Here is a 15,093-nt window from a genome sequence, read left to right on the forward strand (position 1 = left end):
ATCAATCTTTGGGCCTTCAAGTCCCAACAGCGATGGCATTGCCAAAATCCTTATATCCTCACCCCGAGTCAACCGACTCACTTCAACTAGCTTACACGTTCTACGATACTGATGATCCCAATACCTATATATGCATCATCACCCCCCGCTCTGCTTACTATCGCGAAAGTACGGTTCACTCTCCCCGAACTATGCATTCATTCACATGAAACCATCTTCTCTGGATTAACCCGTATTCGCTGTAACACAAATCTTCTTATCTCTTGTTGCCTTGTTGACTTGCCTGCCCCGTCAGTCTGCGTGATTATGACGCTCCAAGGCGAACTTTAATGACGCTCCAGTTACATACTTGAATGATTCGATATACGTACGAATGCATAGGTTACTGTCGACCGATATTGAGGTGGACCAACGTTGCAGTGGCGCCGGGTCACGAGATTTTGGAAACGGGTATAGTTTCTGAAGAGTCAACGTATTCAAAAGCAATTCTCTTGTTCATCAGAGACAGACAAAAACAGAGGCCGTAAAACCGTGCCATCCAGTGCACTTTGCGCCATATCATATGTCAGACCACCTCAAGTACAAACTAAGTCTACCTCGAATTCATCATCATTCGGATGTGTGCTTCTCTCGCTGTGTTCACGACTTCAAACGAGCAAGGAAATGGTTCAGGGTGACTTCGGCAGAGTCAGTTGTAGGTTATTGAATACATACTAGATCACTTACATCCCCAAGCCGGTGGTGTACTCCGGCTTCACCTCGATCTTGTCTCCGTTTGAGTCTTTGGCATGATCGATGCGCAAGACGGCGAGTATGGTAGCAAATGCATTCCACAGACTGTTCTCTGCAAACCAACGACCTGCCAAAGGCATTTGTCATCCTCGACACTGCCAAATCAGCCATGAATCAGCCTACCAGGACAAATACGCCTGCAAGGGTCAGTGGATCATTGAAGATGATAGTAAGGTTGGAAAATTCACCTGCCATGACCAAAGGCAAAATGGTTGACGAAAGGGTTCTTCAGCTTCCCATCGACGGTCAGATGGCGGCTAGGGTCGAAGCGCGATGCATCGGGAAATATGTCTTCATCCCGAGACAGTGCCCTGAACAATGCTCAGCTCAAACCAATACATGCATCCAAGCCCGACATACCACTGATTAACCATGACTATTGTACCTGGCCGAACTACAGGTGAGTCAATGGCAACCTTGATTCTTACGACTTCAAACCTTTGGGTATAAAGTGCCCTTGGTAAACATCATCATTTGATGCCGCATGTGCGAATCCTGTGCAAAGGGTCAGCCATGCAAACACAAACCTGTATTACCACCGGCTAACCTAAGGGGGCGGGAGGATACCATCTCATGACCTCGTGGAGAATGGCATCAAGGTAGGGCAGTGACGCCCTGTCATCAAGGCACGGCATGCTGTCGTACCTCACAGCTTGGTCAATTTCTGCACGAGCACGGGTTTGGACGTCAGGATAGAGCATCATAGCCAGCAGGAATGTCTGCAATGCAGATGCAGTCTGCGAGACATCAAAATAAGAATCAGAAATGTTTCAAGTAATTAAGTAGCGACTTACGGTTTCCATGCCAGCTAAGATGCCGTATTCCAGTCAACAGATGAGCTCCGTCTGGGTGAAAACAAATTCCTACCCATGTATCCCATGAATGCAACAGCCTTCAGATTGTCTTCGTCAGTGTCGTCGTGAGCTTCACTGAGAAAGTCAGCAACTAATGAGCGCGAAGCAGTACCATCTGCCTTCACGCAAACAGATCAGGCGAAACTTTCATCCACAAGTCTGCGCGAACGTACTATCTGTGCCTTCACTTCGTTCAAGGGCTCGTTCAAAAGTCGTTGACTTATTTCTCTACAGCGTCCCATCAGGGCAAATGCTCCACCAAAGCACCAAAACGGCAACTTTTCGACTGCAACCTCATGCTGAATGTTCAAGATGATGTCGTCGACAGAGGCACTCACGGAAAGGAAAGGCTGTGAACATGGCAGCCTTCTCAGGAGAGAGAATCTGTTTTGCAATATCAAGTATTTCGTGCGCATGGGAAAGAAATGAGCCTTCATCAGCGAGATGTCCGTATGTCACGGCCATAATTAGGGATCCCGAGTATCTGTCACAAGGATTGGTCGTCAACTGGACCACACGTCACAACGACATCACTGGATTAGGTACGAACGTTTCAGCGTGTTGCTGCAATGAGTCACTAGTGGCACCTAAGAGATTGATGACTAGTTCATTTGCATGGCGAGAGTGTATCTCGTGGTACGAGACCGAGACCTCTGCCCTAAGGACTTGATGGTATATCTTGCGATGTTGTCGTAAAGTCTCCCCATACGGAAGCAGTATAGAATTGAAAGCCAGCCCAGCTCTGTATCGTCAGTGGATGAAGAACAAATTGAATGGAAACCGGTAATGCATACAATTCATTGATGCGACAAACGGGACGGGTAGAGTAATTCGCAGAACGCTTTTCCAGCAACTCCTGGGCGATGGTTTCGGAGCTTATGATGATCATGTCGATCCCAAGTATCCGGGAGCGGAAGATTTTTCCTACGATCAGGCATGAAGTTAAATCCAGGAGCTTGGCAAAGAGCTTGGTCTACTACCAACCATATGTCTTTCCCCACGCAGTATATGTGAGCCAAGGACGTTTAGTATCCAATTGCAGCGCGTTGCCCAAAAATGGTAAGGGACGAGGACCAGGTAGCAGAGGGAAAGGGTAGACACGTCTGCGAGTCAGACGCAAAGCGACAAGCAGGGCAATAACGCACGATACCCCTAGAGTGAAGAGCATGGGAAGAGATTGTGGTTGAGCGCAAGGCATGCTGTGAGTTAGTTGGTCTTCTCCGACTATAAGTACGGAGTAGGGAGCGTCCTGTCGGATCAAATTGTCCAGGCACACGGTATTTTCTGATGCGCGCGGTTTTTTTAGTCTAGGGTTTTGGGTCTAGTCCGAACTAGTGCACCTTCCCATTTCTTCCTCTTCTGCCGTCCTTAGTGGGCACTCGCTTTTCGTGGCTGTTTCAGTCCCGCTTCGAGTACGTGTTCTGTCGTGCATGTATTTTTTATTATTAATGCCCATTCGTCATCTGTGTTCTTGCGAAAGTCCCCGTGCACCCGTGCTTAGCTTGCATGATTGTCCACCCCATGATGTTGAACACGAGACACCCACATACCCATTGTATTATAACCCGTTGTATCACCATCATGCCCATTCCACCGTTTTTGCAACTGCCCCTGCTTTTTGTGCGTGGTTGCAATCGCCACTTGAGCTTCATGTCCAGTCCTGTTCTGCATGCAGTAGTTTTGACCTTCCTGTGTCTGTGATCTTCCATGAACCCGATGTCCTGGTTCGAGTGGGTGAGGAATCAGTTGGTTTTCCTTGTTCTCAATTTGAGTCGCTGTCTTACACGCATTGTTTTGTTATTCAACGTTTTACGTTGCGTTCACAGGACCTTCAGTCTTCTACAGGGGTCTGCGGTCTCTCCGTCGCCGCACGTAATCCATCGTGGTTTACTGCGTCGCCTGTGTCCTACGAAACCAGTCTGAGCTGTTTGACTGTTTCCGTCCTGCGTGATGCTGCCCAGCACATTGGATGTAAGCGGTCAGCAAGGCCAAAAGTGTTACATAATGCCATTTTGCAGGTCCTGCGGACAGAGCTTGCGACGAGGAGCTCACACAATGCGCAAAACCTCAGCAAATCAGCCTGTTATCATATCCCCCATGCATCAAATCCATTCGCCTAAGATGGGCCATCAAATCATTTCCTTCGCCATTTCCGCAAACTTTTCACTTTTCTTCTCGCACGAAATCAGTTCCTCCTGTATGGCTCGCTCGCCTCGCGATTCATGGGATATTCATTTCTTTATCTCGTTGCCTTTAGAGTTGACTCGACTGTCTCTCACAGTTCCCTGGTACGTCGCCCTTTCCTTCCAATCGCTCGGCCTCGCTGCAGGCTGCAAGTCAGTCTAATCATGACGATCTTCAGTTTGAGTAAATTCGCAATGCATGACTGAGGCCACATCCAGTTCGAAATGAGCTCTCCGCCCTGCCGCTCGAGCGGAATCACGGAGTTCTTGCATCAGGGCTTTTCCTTCCATACGTCCGTATTCCAACCAGTCGCTGAAGTCGCAGCGGGGCGGAGATTCATTGTACCAAATCTTATTTCTCGTTGCCTTGTTGCTCGTGTGTCGAATAGCGCCTTTCTGCTGCCAAATTGCGAGAATGCGGGAAGGTCAGTAATACCCGGTACCCAACGGACAGGCAGAGTAAACTGGTGGGTCGCCGATTGGTTAATTTACTTACCCATGGCGTCGAATCTCAGGTAATCACCACCTGGACAAATGTGTGTCTTATCGCTCTGTTCATGCGCAACCTTGTGAGATCGATTCCTCTGCCGTAAGCATAGCATGAGGGTGCCTAGGCTGTCAATGGATGCCTTTAAGCTTCAACCCCAAGGTTCAACGTCAGAATGCGGGCTCATGAGGTCCGCCCTGTCAGTCTGGGTGATTACGATGCTCCAGAGCGAACTTCAATGAACTGCGCTACAGTTGCATCGTTGAATGACTCGATATATGTATGCTGTAGTACGAGTGCATGGATTACTATCCACCGATAGAAGTGGACCAACGGGAGGGGCTTGTGAACTGATTGATAGTATGCAGCTTGGATGCGCCGGTTCACGAGATTTTGGAAATGCGTCTATTTTTTGAAGAGTCAATGAATTCAAAAGCATTTTTCTTGTTCATCAGAGACAGAAAAAAACAGAGGCCGTGAACTCGTGCCATCGTACACTTCGCGCTATATAATATGGTAGACCACCTCGAGTACAAACCAAGTCTACTTCGAATTCATCATCGCTCGGATGTGTGCTTCTCTCGCTGTGTTCACGACTTCAAACGAGCAGGGAAATAGTTCAGGGTGACTTCGGCAGAGTCAGTTGCAGGTTATTGAATGCATACTAGATCACTTACATCCCCAAGCCGGCGGTGTACTCCGGCTTCACCTCGATCTTGTCTCCGTTTGAGTCTTTGGCATGATCGATGCGCAAGACGGCGAGTATGGTAGCAAATGCATTCCACAGACTGTTCTCTGCAAACCAACGACCTGCCAAAGGCATTTGTCATCCTCGACACTGACAAATCAGCCACGAATCAGCCTACCAGGACAAATACGCCTGCAAGGGTCAGTGGATCATTGAAAATGATGGTAAGGTTGGAATATTCACCTGCCATGACCAAAGGCAAAAGTGGTTGACGAAAGGGTTCTTCAGCTTCCCATCGACGGTCAGATGGCGGCTAGGATCGAAGCGCGATGCATCGGGAAATATGTCTTCATCCCGAGACAGTGCCCTGAGCAATGCTCAGTTTAAACCAATACATGCACTCAGGCCCGACATACCACTGATTAACCATTACTATCGCACCTGGCCGAACTGCAGGTGAGTCGACGGCAACCTTGACTCGTACGACTTCAAACCTTTGGGTATAAAGTGCCCGTCGTAAACATCATCATTTGATGTCGCATGCGCGATTCCTGTGCAAAGGGTCAGCCATGCAAACACAAACCTATATTACCACCGACTAACCTAGGGGGGCGGGAGGATACCATCTCATGACCTCGTGGAGAATGGCATCAATGTAGGGCAGTGACGCCCTGTCATCAAGGCACGGCATGCTGTCATGCCTCACAGCCTGGTCAATTTCTGCACGAGCACGAGCTTGGACGTCAGGATAGAGTATCATAGCCAACAGGAATGTCTGCAATATGGATGCAGTCTGCGGGACATCAAAGTAAGAATCAGAACTGCTTTAAGTGCTCAGGTAGCGACTCACGGTTTCCATGCCAGCTAAGATGCCGCGTTCCCGTCAATAGATGAACTCTGTCCTGATAAAAACAAATTCATACCTAAGTATCCCGTCAACGCAACAGACTTCATCATGTCTTCGTCAGTGTTGTCGTGAGCTTGACTGAGAAAGTCAGCAACTGATGAGCGTGAAGCAGTACCATCTGCCTTCACGCAAACTGATCAGGCGGAATTTCCATCCACAAGTCCGTGCGAACGTACTATCTGTGCCTTCACTTCGTTAAAGGGCTCGTTCAAAAGTTGTTCACATAATTCTCTACAACGTCCCATCAGGGAAAATGATCCACCAAAGCACCAAAACGGCAACTTTTCAACTGCAACCTCATGCTGAGTGTTCAAGATGATGTCGTCGACAGAGGCACTCACGGAAAGGAAAGGCTGTGAACATGGCAGCCTTCTCGGGAGAGACAGCCTGTTTTCCGATATCGACGATTTCGTGCGCGCGGGAAAGAAACAAACTTTCATTAGCGAGATGTCCGTATGTCACGGCCATAATTAGGGATCCCGAGTATCTGTCACAAGGATTAATCGTCAACTGGACCGTACGTCACAACGACATCACTGGATTAGGTACGAACGCTTCAGTGTGTTGCTGCAGTGAGTCACTAGTGACATCTAAGAGATCGATGACCAGTCCATTTGCATGGCGAGAGTATATCTCGTGGTACGAGACCGAGACCTCTGCCCTAAGGACTTGATGGTATATCTTGCGATGTTGTCGTAAAGTCTCCCCATACGGAAGCATCACAGAATTGAAAGCCAGTCCAGCTCTGCATCGTCAGTGGATGAAGAATAAATTGAATGAAAACAGGCGATACATACAATTCGTTGGTGCGAACGACGGGACGGGTAGAGTAATTCGCAGAACGCTTTTCCAGCAACTCATGCGCGATTGTTTCGGAGTTTATGATGATCATGTCGATCCCAAGTATCCGGGAGTAAATAATTTTTCCTACGATCAGGCATGAAGTTAAATCCAGGAGGTTAGCAAAGAGCCTGGTCTGCTACCAACCATATGTCTTTCCCCATGCAGTATATGTGAGCCAAGGACGTTTAGTATTCAATTGCAGCGCGTTACCCAAAAATGGTAAGGGACGAGGACCAGGTAGCAGAGGTAAAGGATAAACACGTTTGCGAGTCAGACGCAAAGCGACAAGCAGGGCAATAATACACGATATCCCTAGAGTGAAGAGCATGGGAAGGGATTATAGTCGAGAGCAAGCCACATATGCTGTGAGTTAGTTCGCCTTAAAGATCATATCGACAGCTGGCAAGTACTATTAATATCAAGAGGCGCAGAGTGGATTATAGAAGCTTAGTCAGGCAATTTGAGACAAAACAAAGTACAACATTCAACAACGTTCAGCCACCAAGACAATCTACGAACTCGATGCCGAAGACTATCGCATCACCAACTAGCCTACACCAAGTGGAAATGACTTCGTCTCATTATGAATAGTTCTTGTACATGTTAGCGCTGCCAGGCGCCTTTCAAAGTCAAGTGAAGCTTTTCAAGTCCGCGGTGACAGGTACCGTGAGAAGTTCGCGTAGAAGTTAAGAGTTGAATGGAGTATTTTCACCTTCTCTCAGCTTCAACTGCAACAAGATGGACGTTTTTTCTACCATTGTAAATGCATCTGCGATGTCTCTGCATGTTTCGCTTCTTGCCATCGCGTTTAACCCAACAGCTTGGAACATCGTGGCCCGGAATGGTGAAGGAATTGATAATCGTACCCAACTCGTATTAACACGTGTTTATATGTTGCAGAGTACAGAAACAAGACGATTACTCGCATATTTGGTGGTAATGCTCGCTATGGATGTTACTTCTTAGCCATCATGATATTTTCATTTGGGATGCTTCGTGATCATTTGTATGTTCAAGGTACACGATATCTCTGGTAGACGTTGCTTGACATCCGGCAGATATCAGCGTGCTTTGAGCGACCAACCTCGAGTTCCTATGCTCTCTGCGCCATATGACATTCTGATACCGGTCGTTCTGTTTGCCATCGGCCAGCTGTTTGTTGTCACTTCCACTTGGGCCCTGGGAATAACTGGAACTTTCCTCGGGGACTACTTCGGTATTCTGATGGATCATCGCGTACAGGGTTTCCCGTTCAATGTTCTGAGGGATCCTATGTATGTTGGAAGTACGATGTGCTTTATTGCGACGGCCTTATGGTATTTTTTTGTCCTGCATTTTGGCACGATCTAAATCTGTTGTGCACAGGTACGAGCGGCCAGCCGGACTCCTCGTGAGTTTGTACGTGTATATCGTTTACCTGATTGCACTACGATTTGAAGGGTAAGTTCATTGCTTCGCCAATTGTGTCAGCGTTTCTGAAGGACAATGTTAGACCATTCACTGACATGATCTACTCCAAACGAGCCTCTACGAAGAAGGCATTATGATCACGACACCTGAATGACATACGGACACACATTATCATTTACTTGGTCACCAATATACTATGGTAACTTGCTCCATCTGGCCAAGCTAAAATTGTGCTTGTACATAGCGTTGATAATTGTTTGAATGTTAACGTCATACAAGTTGGCGTCAAAGTTTATCATTCGTTGTGCCGCTGCATGATTTCACCGTGATACTGGTATGAATAAATTGACATCATGTCACATCTCTCATCTTTCGAATGACAAATCGTGCGGCGAGTCCACCTACTTAGCTTTCGAGTATGATTCCCAAAACCTCGCTGGATGTGTCTTACTCTTAGTTTTGAGAATCTACGGATCACCCAGGTCCAAGTACATGCTTCGGACCTGAAAGTTCTCACCCAATAATTATCTCTTCAAACATATAATCCATCTGTCATTTCTTTAGCCGCTGAGCAGGGGACGGGTTGAAGAAGTATACTCTGGTTCATCTTGCGCTACGCTGGACAGATCAAGACCGCCAGAAGTTCCAGAGCATCATCGAATTTGCATAGCCAAGCCACATGACACGCCCTGTATTGTTTTCAATAGTGCCGTTGCAAGTTTACAAATGACGATACAGATTAATATTGCTTTTGCTCACAGAGTTTTTGTCTTCATTCAGACAAAGTCGCACGATACTTGACTTCATCGGTGTTGTGTTACCTGTTCCAACTCGGGGCTTGTTCGCTTAATGACTCTCAGTTACCAGCAGAATACCACCGAGAGACCCCGGCAACATTCGGAACCGGTCTGTCTACGCCATTTCCTTTGTACTCCTTTATTAAAAATACCGTGTTTATATACTCCTTGCCTGTGAGCCCCTGCGTGCGTCATCCCTCCCATTTGCCTCATCGTCTATGTCGTCCCTGCACTCAATCCTCGTTCTCTCCACCAAGAAAAAATTGACGAGGTACGCAAATTATTATATTCTTGCACTTAATCCTTGTTCTCTCCGTCAAGAAAAAAAGGACGAGTTACGCAAATTGGTATATCCTCGCATTCGATTCTTGCTCTCCGCCAAGAAAAAATAGACGAGTTATGCAAATTGGTAAGTCGCGTACATTGGTCCATCTATTCCACTACTCAAGAATGCCCCAATACCCTGCTTAGATTGCTGTACATGCTAATACAAGCTCATGTCTGACTTCCAGGTTCTTTTCTCAATGTCGGATGTCTCAAGATACGATAGTCAACGATACCGGCACCTGGCGTCAACGCATATGCATTCATGTCAGTATATACTGTTAAAAATGTTCAGTTTGTGCCTACTTTGTCGACTCATGAGTGCGCTTCGCCCAGTATAGATGTGTTGATTTGTTATCGCGACTCTGTTAAATCCCATGTATAATGTAGAAGTCAATGCTAGATGCGGCACGGACATCGTATTGGTATCCACGCACACGATTGATGTTGTGGTGTGCTTGCTCATTCACGTTTGTAGTCGTTGGTGATGCCTTCCATATTGCAATGGGCATGAGACTCACTGGCCAGTAAATTGCAGGCAATGCAAACTTCGAAGATTCTTTGTCTTTGAACTATGTTACGATATCAATATGTTATGTTATAAGCAGTAGTTTTATAATCATTTGTTTTGTATACTAAGTGATGGTGTACGGGGGGGTTGGTGCTATGGATGTTTGGACTTGAATGTTACCTCATTTTCGAACCGATCAAGGCTCCGAGTTGGAACAGGGCACCTGATACTCGACTTCATGGAATTCGAGGTTGTGGGCGCATGCAGTAATGTAAGATACAAATTTATGTAAACAAGCTAGTCCAAAGCTATTCACATTAAATGTCAGATATCAGGCGCCTCTCCAGTTCAAGTACTGCTGTCTATGTCCGCTTGAGGATGTTGTAGTGAAAATACCAATACCTCGAGGTTGAAACGTCGAAACCTCAGACTAGTGATATAATACTTAGCTGCATCGTCGCGTTGGTGCCAAGCTGCAGGCTTAGACTTTGAAGATGAAGGGGTACTGGATGCAGTCTTCTGAGCCTCAAGATTACTAATATCTACAGCAATTTGAACGCCAGTGGCATTCAGATGGACGTTTGCTGTGATGTGGACAGAGCCCACGCTAACGGTGATACAGAGACTTGTGGAGCTGGAAGGAAGTGAGATACGCTCAACACCGGCGATCTAATCGTAAACAATTGGTGCGTCAACAACAAATGTTGCACTCTTCGCATCCTCCTCGAGGTATATGCGGAAGGCGGGAGCACAGCGGAACGACAAAAGTGATTCAATCCTCTGCATGGGCATTGGGCAAGACAAACTGTCCGCCATCCATGAGAAGCTTGCCATTATTAAGGCGGCACCTAACCACCGCATCGAAGGTTGCGTCAGGATCACTGCTGGGCCGGTGCTAGAAGTTAACATCTAGATAGCTGAGAGTGATAGTCCTCCTACTTTTGCCTCCAACGAGTTCTGCGTTCGCTTTAATATTATGATCAACGTTAACAAGAGAATTCAGAAGTATATAAAGCGAGAAATCTGATGTTGATAACAAGCTTAAGGGGTTGGGAATGACGTTCCCACAAGTGTTTGTCACTTGTTTGCACAAGGTCACTTCAAAAGACAAGAATTTTTAGGTTAGGCTTCGTCTCAACCACGTCTCAGAAATGCCCCCACATTCTCTTCTTCTGCAGCTTTCATTATTCTGCGATCTTGTCGCTTTTGAAGTGCATACCCAAATGTTCCGCTGCTCAAACCGACTTATAGAGACGATTTCATGGAGCTTCCTTTTTTTTCTGTCGTCCTAGCCCTATACTAGCTTGTCAAATGCCGGCCATCAATCCATCGCACGCACTTGCCCAATCGAATGTAAGTACTTCGATTCAGCCCGATGTTTCATTAGCACCCAGCGGTGCTATTTTTCTACGATGAGATTTTTTATCTTTCAGTTATCCCTGTCTTAACATTCATGTCGAGATATGAAAATCTGACCTCTCTGCTCGTGGCTTTTCTTTCAAACCCTTGCTGACTGCATCTTACTTTTCAGACATGGGTTACTTTGGAGCGGCATTGGAGACTGTCTCGAATTCGTTCAGCACGCATCCGCATACGAGCTTGCGGAATACCGATATATTCAGGTACCAAATATCCCAAGATCAATCCTCGTATAAAACGAAGGCAGACTTGGCGTTTGAAGGTGTTACACGTTATACACATGTAATGGAGCTATAGATATAGTTTGCAATGTTATAATTTAACAAAATGCCACTTTCATATGTTTCATTTTTTTTTGGCGGCGATGTCATCGTCCATGGTATTTTCAATCATCAAGCTAGACTAAGTATGAAATGTCCATCTATTGTTGTCCGCATTCTGCATCAGGGATTATGTTGAACTGACCACAAAGGCCGCAGAGGCCACGCTACCAAGCGTGAAACTGTCACCCGTTGTGTTGACACTTCCGCTCGTGTACACAACCTCAACACCAGCGCCAAAGAGTCCGATGTCTGCCCAGGTCACATTCGAGGTGACATAGTCAGTATTGGTAGCAAGGACGAGCGTCCCAAGTCCTGCCGCCCAAGTAGCAATGTCAACGCCCCCGACTAAATAGTTGCTCCGAGGCGAGGTAGCGTTGAAGATATATGATGTGAACTTCGGTAAGCTCAGCGCGAACGCGGACGCCGCCACTTTGATGTATTCGGGGTTCGGATCTACCCAGGGGACAACACCCAGAGCACCTTGATTAATGCCCATGATGCTCTGGACAACCCATTCTTCGCCTGTAGGAGTCCGCGTCCAATATCTGACGAGCGCAGTCAACAACAGCAGATACAAGAAAGTGACAAAGGCTACTGACTGTGCAGTGCCAAAAGCTTGAGGAACAGTCCATACCGCTTTGGTACGTTCCCATCCCATCACCTCCAGTCGATTTTGGAAGCTGGCAACCCGGTCGCTGATATCAAAGTACGAACCGATACCGCTGTTTGCGGGAACGACGCTTTCATAATAGGTAGAGTTGGGTGAAACAGCAGCGCTATTTCCGGCAGGAATGCTGAAGCAATTGTCGCAACCGCAGTCACCATAGTCGGGTGTGCAAGTCGTGTTCCACTCATTGGACCAGGTGACATTGTTCCCGATCATGTACACGTCTTGCATGACGATATCTGTGCCTGCAGTGTACGAGGCCCATTCGTAGTCCTGGCAATTCAGCACAAGACTGACAGGATGATAACCATCCAGGCTGTAGATGAGGTCGTATGCAATACTCGTGGCGTTCAGTGGGTCTGAGGTTCCGTCTGGTTCATCACCGGTGTACCATAGTAGGAGGTTGGGACGATACTTGATAGAATTCACCTGTTCCATCACGGAGGTGTTGTTCATGTAGGTGAATCGCATATCATACATGAGATACATGCCGACTTCTTGCATACGATCGAGAACCATTTCAAAGGCGGTCATATTGTCGAATGTGGGGACAATATGAATCTGCGCTGGTAGTAAGCACTCGGCTCCTCTATGCAAAAATTAGGAAAACGTACAATGTTGAACCTGAAGGCGAGTATCAGATTTGTACAGACAATAACACAGGAAGAGGCCTACCCTTGTTCTTTCAGCGTATCAACCACCGAAATATTTGTTGAGAGGTATCCATCAAAGGTCGTATAGAAGCCAACCGGAAAGATTGGCTCGTACTCTCCACCTAGCCCAGTTGCTGGCTTTACCAGAAGTGCTCCAGTCCTTAAATCCATCTTAGTCACAGAGCTGTTGGTCGGATTAGGGAGCACAGAAAGAGCTGCCGAAGCGTTGTAGGTCTGAAGTGACGATGAACTTGTTGAGTTGCTTGCCAGGTATGTGGCTCCACAAGAAAGGTTGTACGGGGTCATCTGAGGAGTGATCCCATCAAGGCTAAATGGTAGCTCATATGCAGAAGCATTGAGTGGGACAAGCGCATTGACGAGAGTCTTTCCATTCAGGCTCACAGTGACGTCCAATTGTCCTGCACTGGAAAGAGGCCCTGCGGGGAGGCCGATTGGTTGTGCCCCGACTATCTCTGAGTACACCACGGGTGAATCAATGAGGACGCCTGCAGGTGTGCCTATATCCTCTTCCAAGTAAGGTTTTACAGCAGCCGCACACCGGAAGGCAAGAAGTGGGACGTCTGACACAGCTGGGATAGTGAATTCGCCTCCTGGTGGGACAACAGACTGATTGGCCATGTAGTGCTTATTACACCTTCGGAAGGGGTCAAAAATGTTGGTCAGACAAGTTGCGTCGGGATATCCAAACGAACAATACTCACCATGTTTGAGCTGATACACGAGCGAGAAGCTGTATGCCACTGAGCACTGCGAAAGTCAGACGTGGCATTCTTGCCAGTGCGGTCGCGCACCCGAGTAGTAAGGGTGGGATGAGTAATAAGTATGGGATAACATTGTTTGGTTTTTCCGGTATAAATATTCATGAACATGGTCGGAAAAGGTTCGGAGCTCGTGTGATCTGCTACCATGTGGATGCAATACGTATGACTTACGGTGCAGGTCTTGCCAGCTTAGTGGTGGGACCAAGATCGACCGTGGTACAATCACCATTTCAGCTGCTTGGCAGAATTTCCAGTGCTGTTGTTGTCGGCTTGAACCAGTCGTACGGTCCCCCGTTGCCTAATTTAGTATTTTTTAAACTTGGCCAGGTACAGCAGTTCTAAACATAATTCTCCGTGGGGCAGAAGCCCGCCAGCCGGTTCTATCAAAGCGGTGCTATGGCAGAATTCTGCGGGCATGAATCCGGTAGAATGTCAAGCTACAGGGGATTGCAGTGAATAATGTAACCTTTCTCGATCGACTCACTCGAGCAACTGACTTGTAGAGTAGAGTAGAAAAAAACCAGTTGTACAGTCTGTACTATAATCATCACAAGGCCGTAGCTAATGGAAAGCCAATTCGTTGACGTCATGCACACCATTAGTGGGCACCACCACTCGCACCCCAATCTTGACCGAGGTCTTCCACCTGTTGACGAGATCATGATAGTTAATCAATCGATCACAGCTCACATGACGACAGGCAGTGGGATGCGGACGTCTCTTCTAATGGTGTTTCCTATACCATACATTGTCATGCACATAGCCTTGTAGCGCTTTGAGATTTTGCCAAGTGGCAGAAGTGACAAGAATCGCCACTTCTGCGGGCATAATCAGCATAATTGCCCGTAAATAATTCTACCCCAGCACTAGTGACTCACGCCCGATCTTGCCGTTTGTTGAATTCAATGGATGTTCTGAATTTGACCACGAGTATCGTAGGAAAAGCAGTCCGACAACACGCAGCTCGTAGGTGTGAACATCGTTTCCAATCAGATGCCGCTAAGTATAAGCACCCAAAAGATATCGAATTTGGTAAACGTGCCTGAGATATCAGATATATTTATGCATCTAGAATGGGCGAAGAAATCAGATCTTATGCGTGGTAGAACTCTTGTTCTTTGTTTCATATTCATCACTTGGAGGCCGCTTTACAGATAGAAGTAGCATCGTAGTTCTTGTGATGCATTTCCTCGCAAATAGTAGCGATCTCTTGCTCGTTGCTCAAGCGCTCATACTTGTCCTCGGGAATCGGCATCGATCAGGATATCATGGTCCAAACACAAGACGCAAATAACTCTGAACCCGAAGACCTCATGTAAAACTTCCTTCCCGGAGTTATGTGGAAGACATTCAATGGACACCGTCAAGGTTGCCGAAGTACTAGGCACCCAAACTACGGACAAGTAAATGTCAGATAAGACTCTTTTGGCAGACATAGAATTGAGCTCAGCAA

The 15,093-nt window shown here is 47.0% G+C and overlaps 5 protein-coding genes across 5 annotated transcripts; 1 reads left to right on the forward strand and 4 right to left on the reverse strand.

The window, feature by feature from the left end:
• Positions 1-592: 592 nt before the first annotated feature.
• On the reverse strand, positions 593-2,844 carry F5147DRAFT_833379 (cytochrome P450; the record flags this gene model as incomplete). Its single annotated transcript, XM_041443859.1, has 14 exons — positions 593-677; positions 727-859; positions 916-929; positions 981-1,103; positions 1,153-1,177; positions 1,231-1,287; positions 1,340-1,529; positions 1,587-1,600; positions 1,660-1,765; positions 1,820-1,932; positions 1,985-2,130; positions 2,197-2,388; positions 2,441-2,570; positions 2,631-2,844. The coding sequence occupies 14 exons, from the start codon at positions 2,842-2,844 to the stop codon at positions 593-595; spliced, it is 1,542 nt and encodes a 513-aa protein (XP_041297951.1).
• A 2,015-nt stretch (positions 2,845-4,859) lies between these two features.
• F5147DRAFT_768445 (cytochrome P450) lies at positions 4,860-7,082 on the reverse strand (the record flags this gene model as incomplete). Its single annotated transcript, XM_041440977.1, has 14 exons — positions 4,860-4,944; positions 4,994-5,126; positions 5,160-5,178; positions 5,248-5,371; positions 5,421-5,445; positions 5,499-5,555; positions 5,608-5,797; positions 5,855-5,868; positions 5,928-6,033; positions 6,088-6,200; positions 6,253-6,398; positions 6,465-6,656; positions 6,709-6,838; positions 6,899-7,082. 14 exons carry the CDS (start codon positions 7,080-7,082, stop codon positions 4,860-4,862), a joined length of 1,518 nt encoding a protein of 505 aa, XP_041297952.1.
• Positions 7,083-7,381: 299 nt separating this feature from the next.
• Positions 7,382-8,514, forward strand: F5147DRAFT_670946 (phospholipid methyltransferase-domain-containing protein). Its single transcript, XM_041435560.1, has 5 exons — positions 7,382-7,598; positions 7,655-7,760; positions 7,813-8,070; positions 8,120-8,194; positions 8,247-8,514. Exons 1-5 carry the CDS (start codon positions 7,493-7,495, stop codon positions 8,299-8,301), a joined length of 600 nt encoding a protein of 199 aa, XP_041297953.1. The 5' UTR covers positions 7,382-7,492; the 3' UTR covers positions 8,302-8,514.
• A 624-nt stretch (positions 8,515-9,138) lies between these two features.
• On the reverse strand, positions 9,139-10,595 carry F5147DRAFT_757866 (uncharacterized protein). The gene is made up of 5 exons (XM_041440387.1): positions 10,496-10,595; positions 10,193-10,465; positions 9,807-9,857; positions 9,723-9,776; positions 9,139-9,650 (listed from the first exon to the last, which is right to left on the reverse strand). The coding sequence occupies exons 1-5, from the start codon at positions 10,586-10,588 to the stop codon at positions 9,588-9,590; spliced, it is 534 nt and encodes a 177-aa protein (XP_041297954.1). The 5' UTR covers positions 10,589-10,595; the 3' UTR covers positions 9,139-9,587.
• An 823-nt stretch (positions 10,596-11,418) lies between these two features.
• F5147DRAFT_670955 (uncharacterized protein) lies at positions 11,419-13,727 on the reverse strand. The gene is given in 6 exon segments (XM_041435561.1): positions 11,419-11,534; positions 11,547-12,083; positions 12,138-12,766; positions 12,820-12,829; positions 12,881-13,513; positions 13,581-13,727. 5 exon segments carry the CDS (start codon positions 13,646-13,648, stop codon positions 11,666-11,668), a joined length of 1,758 nt encoding a protein of 585 aa, XP_041297955.1. The 5' UTR covers positions 13,649-13,727; the 3' UTR covers positions 11,419-11,534; positions 11,547-11,665.
• Between the last annotated feature and the right edge of the window lie 1,366 nt (positions 13,728-15,093).

The sequence above is a fragment of the Suillus discolor genome, assembly GCF_016758755.1.
Source record: "Suillus discolor strain FC423 chromosome Unknown F5147scaffold_5, whole genome shotgun sequence".
NCBI classification, from domain to species: Eukaryota; Fungi; Basidiomycota; class Agaricomycetes; order Boletales; family Suillaceae; genus Suillus; species Suillus discolor.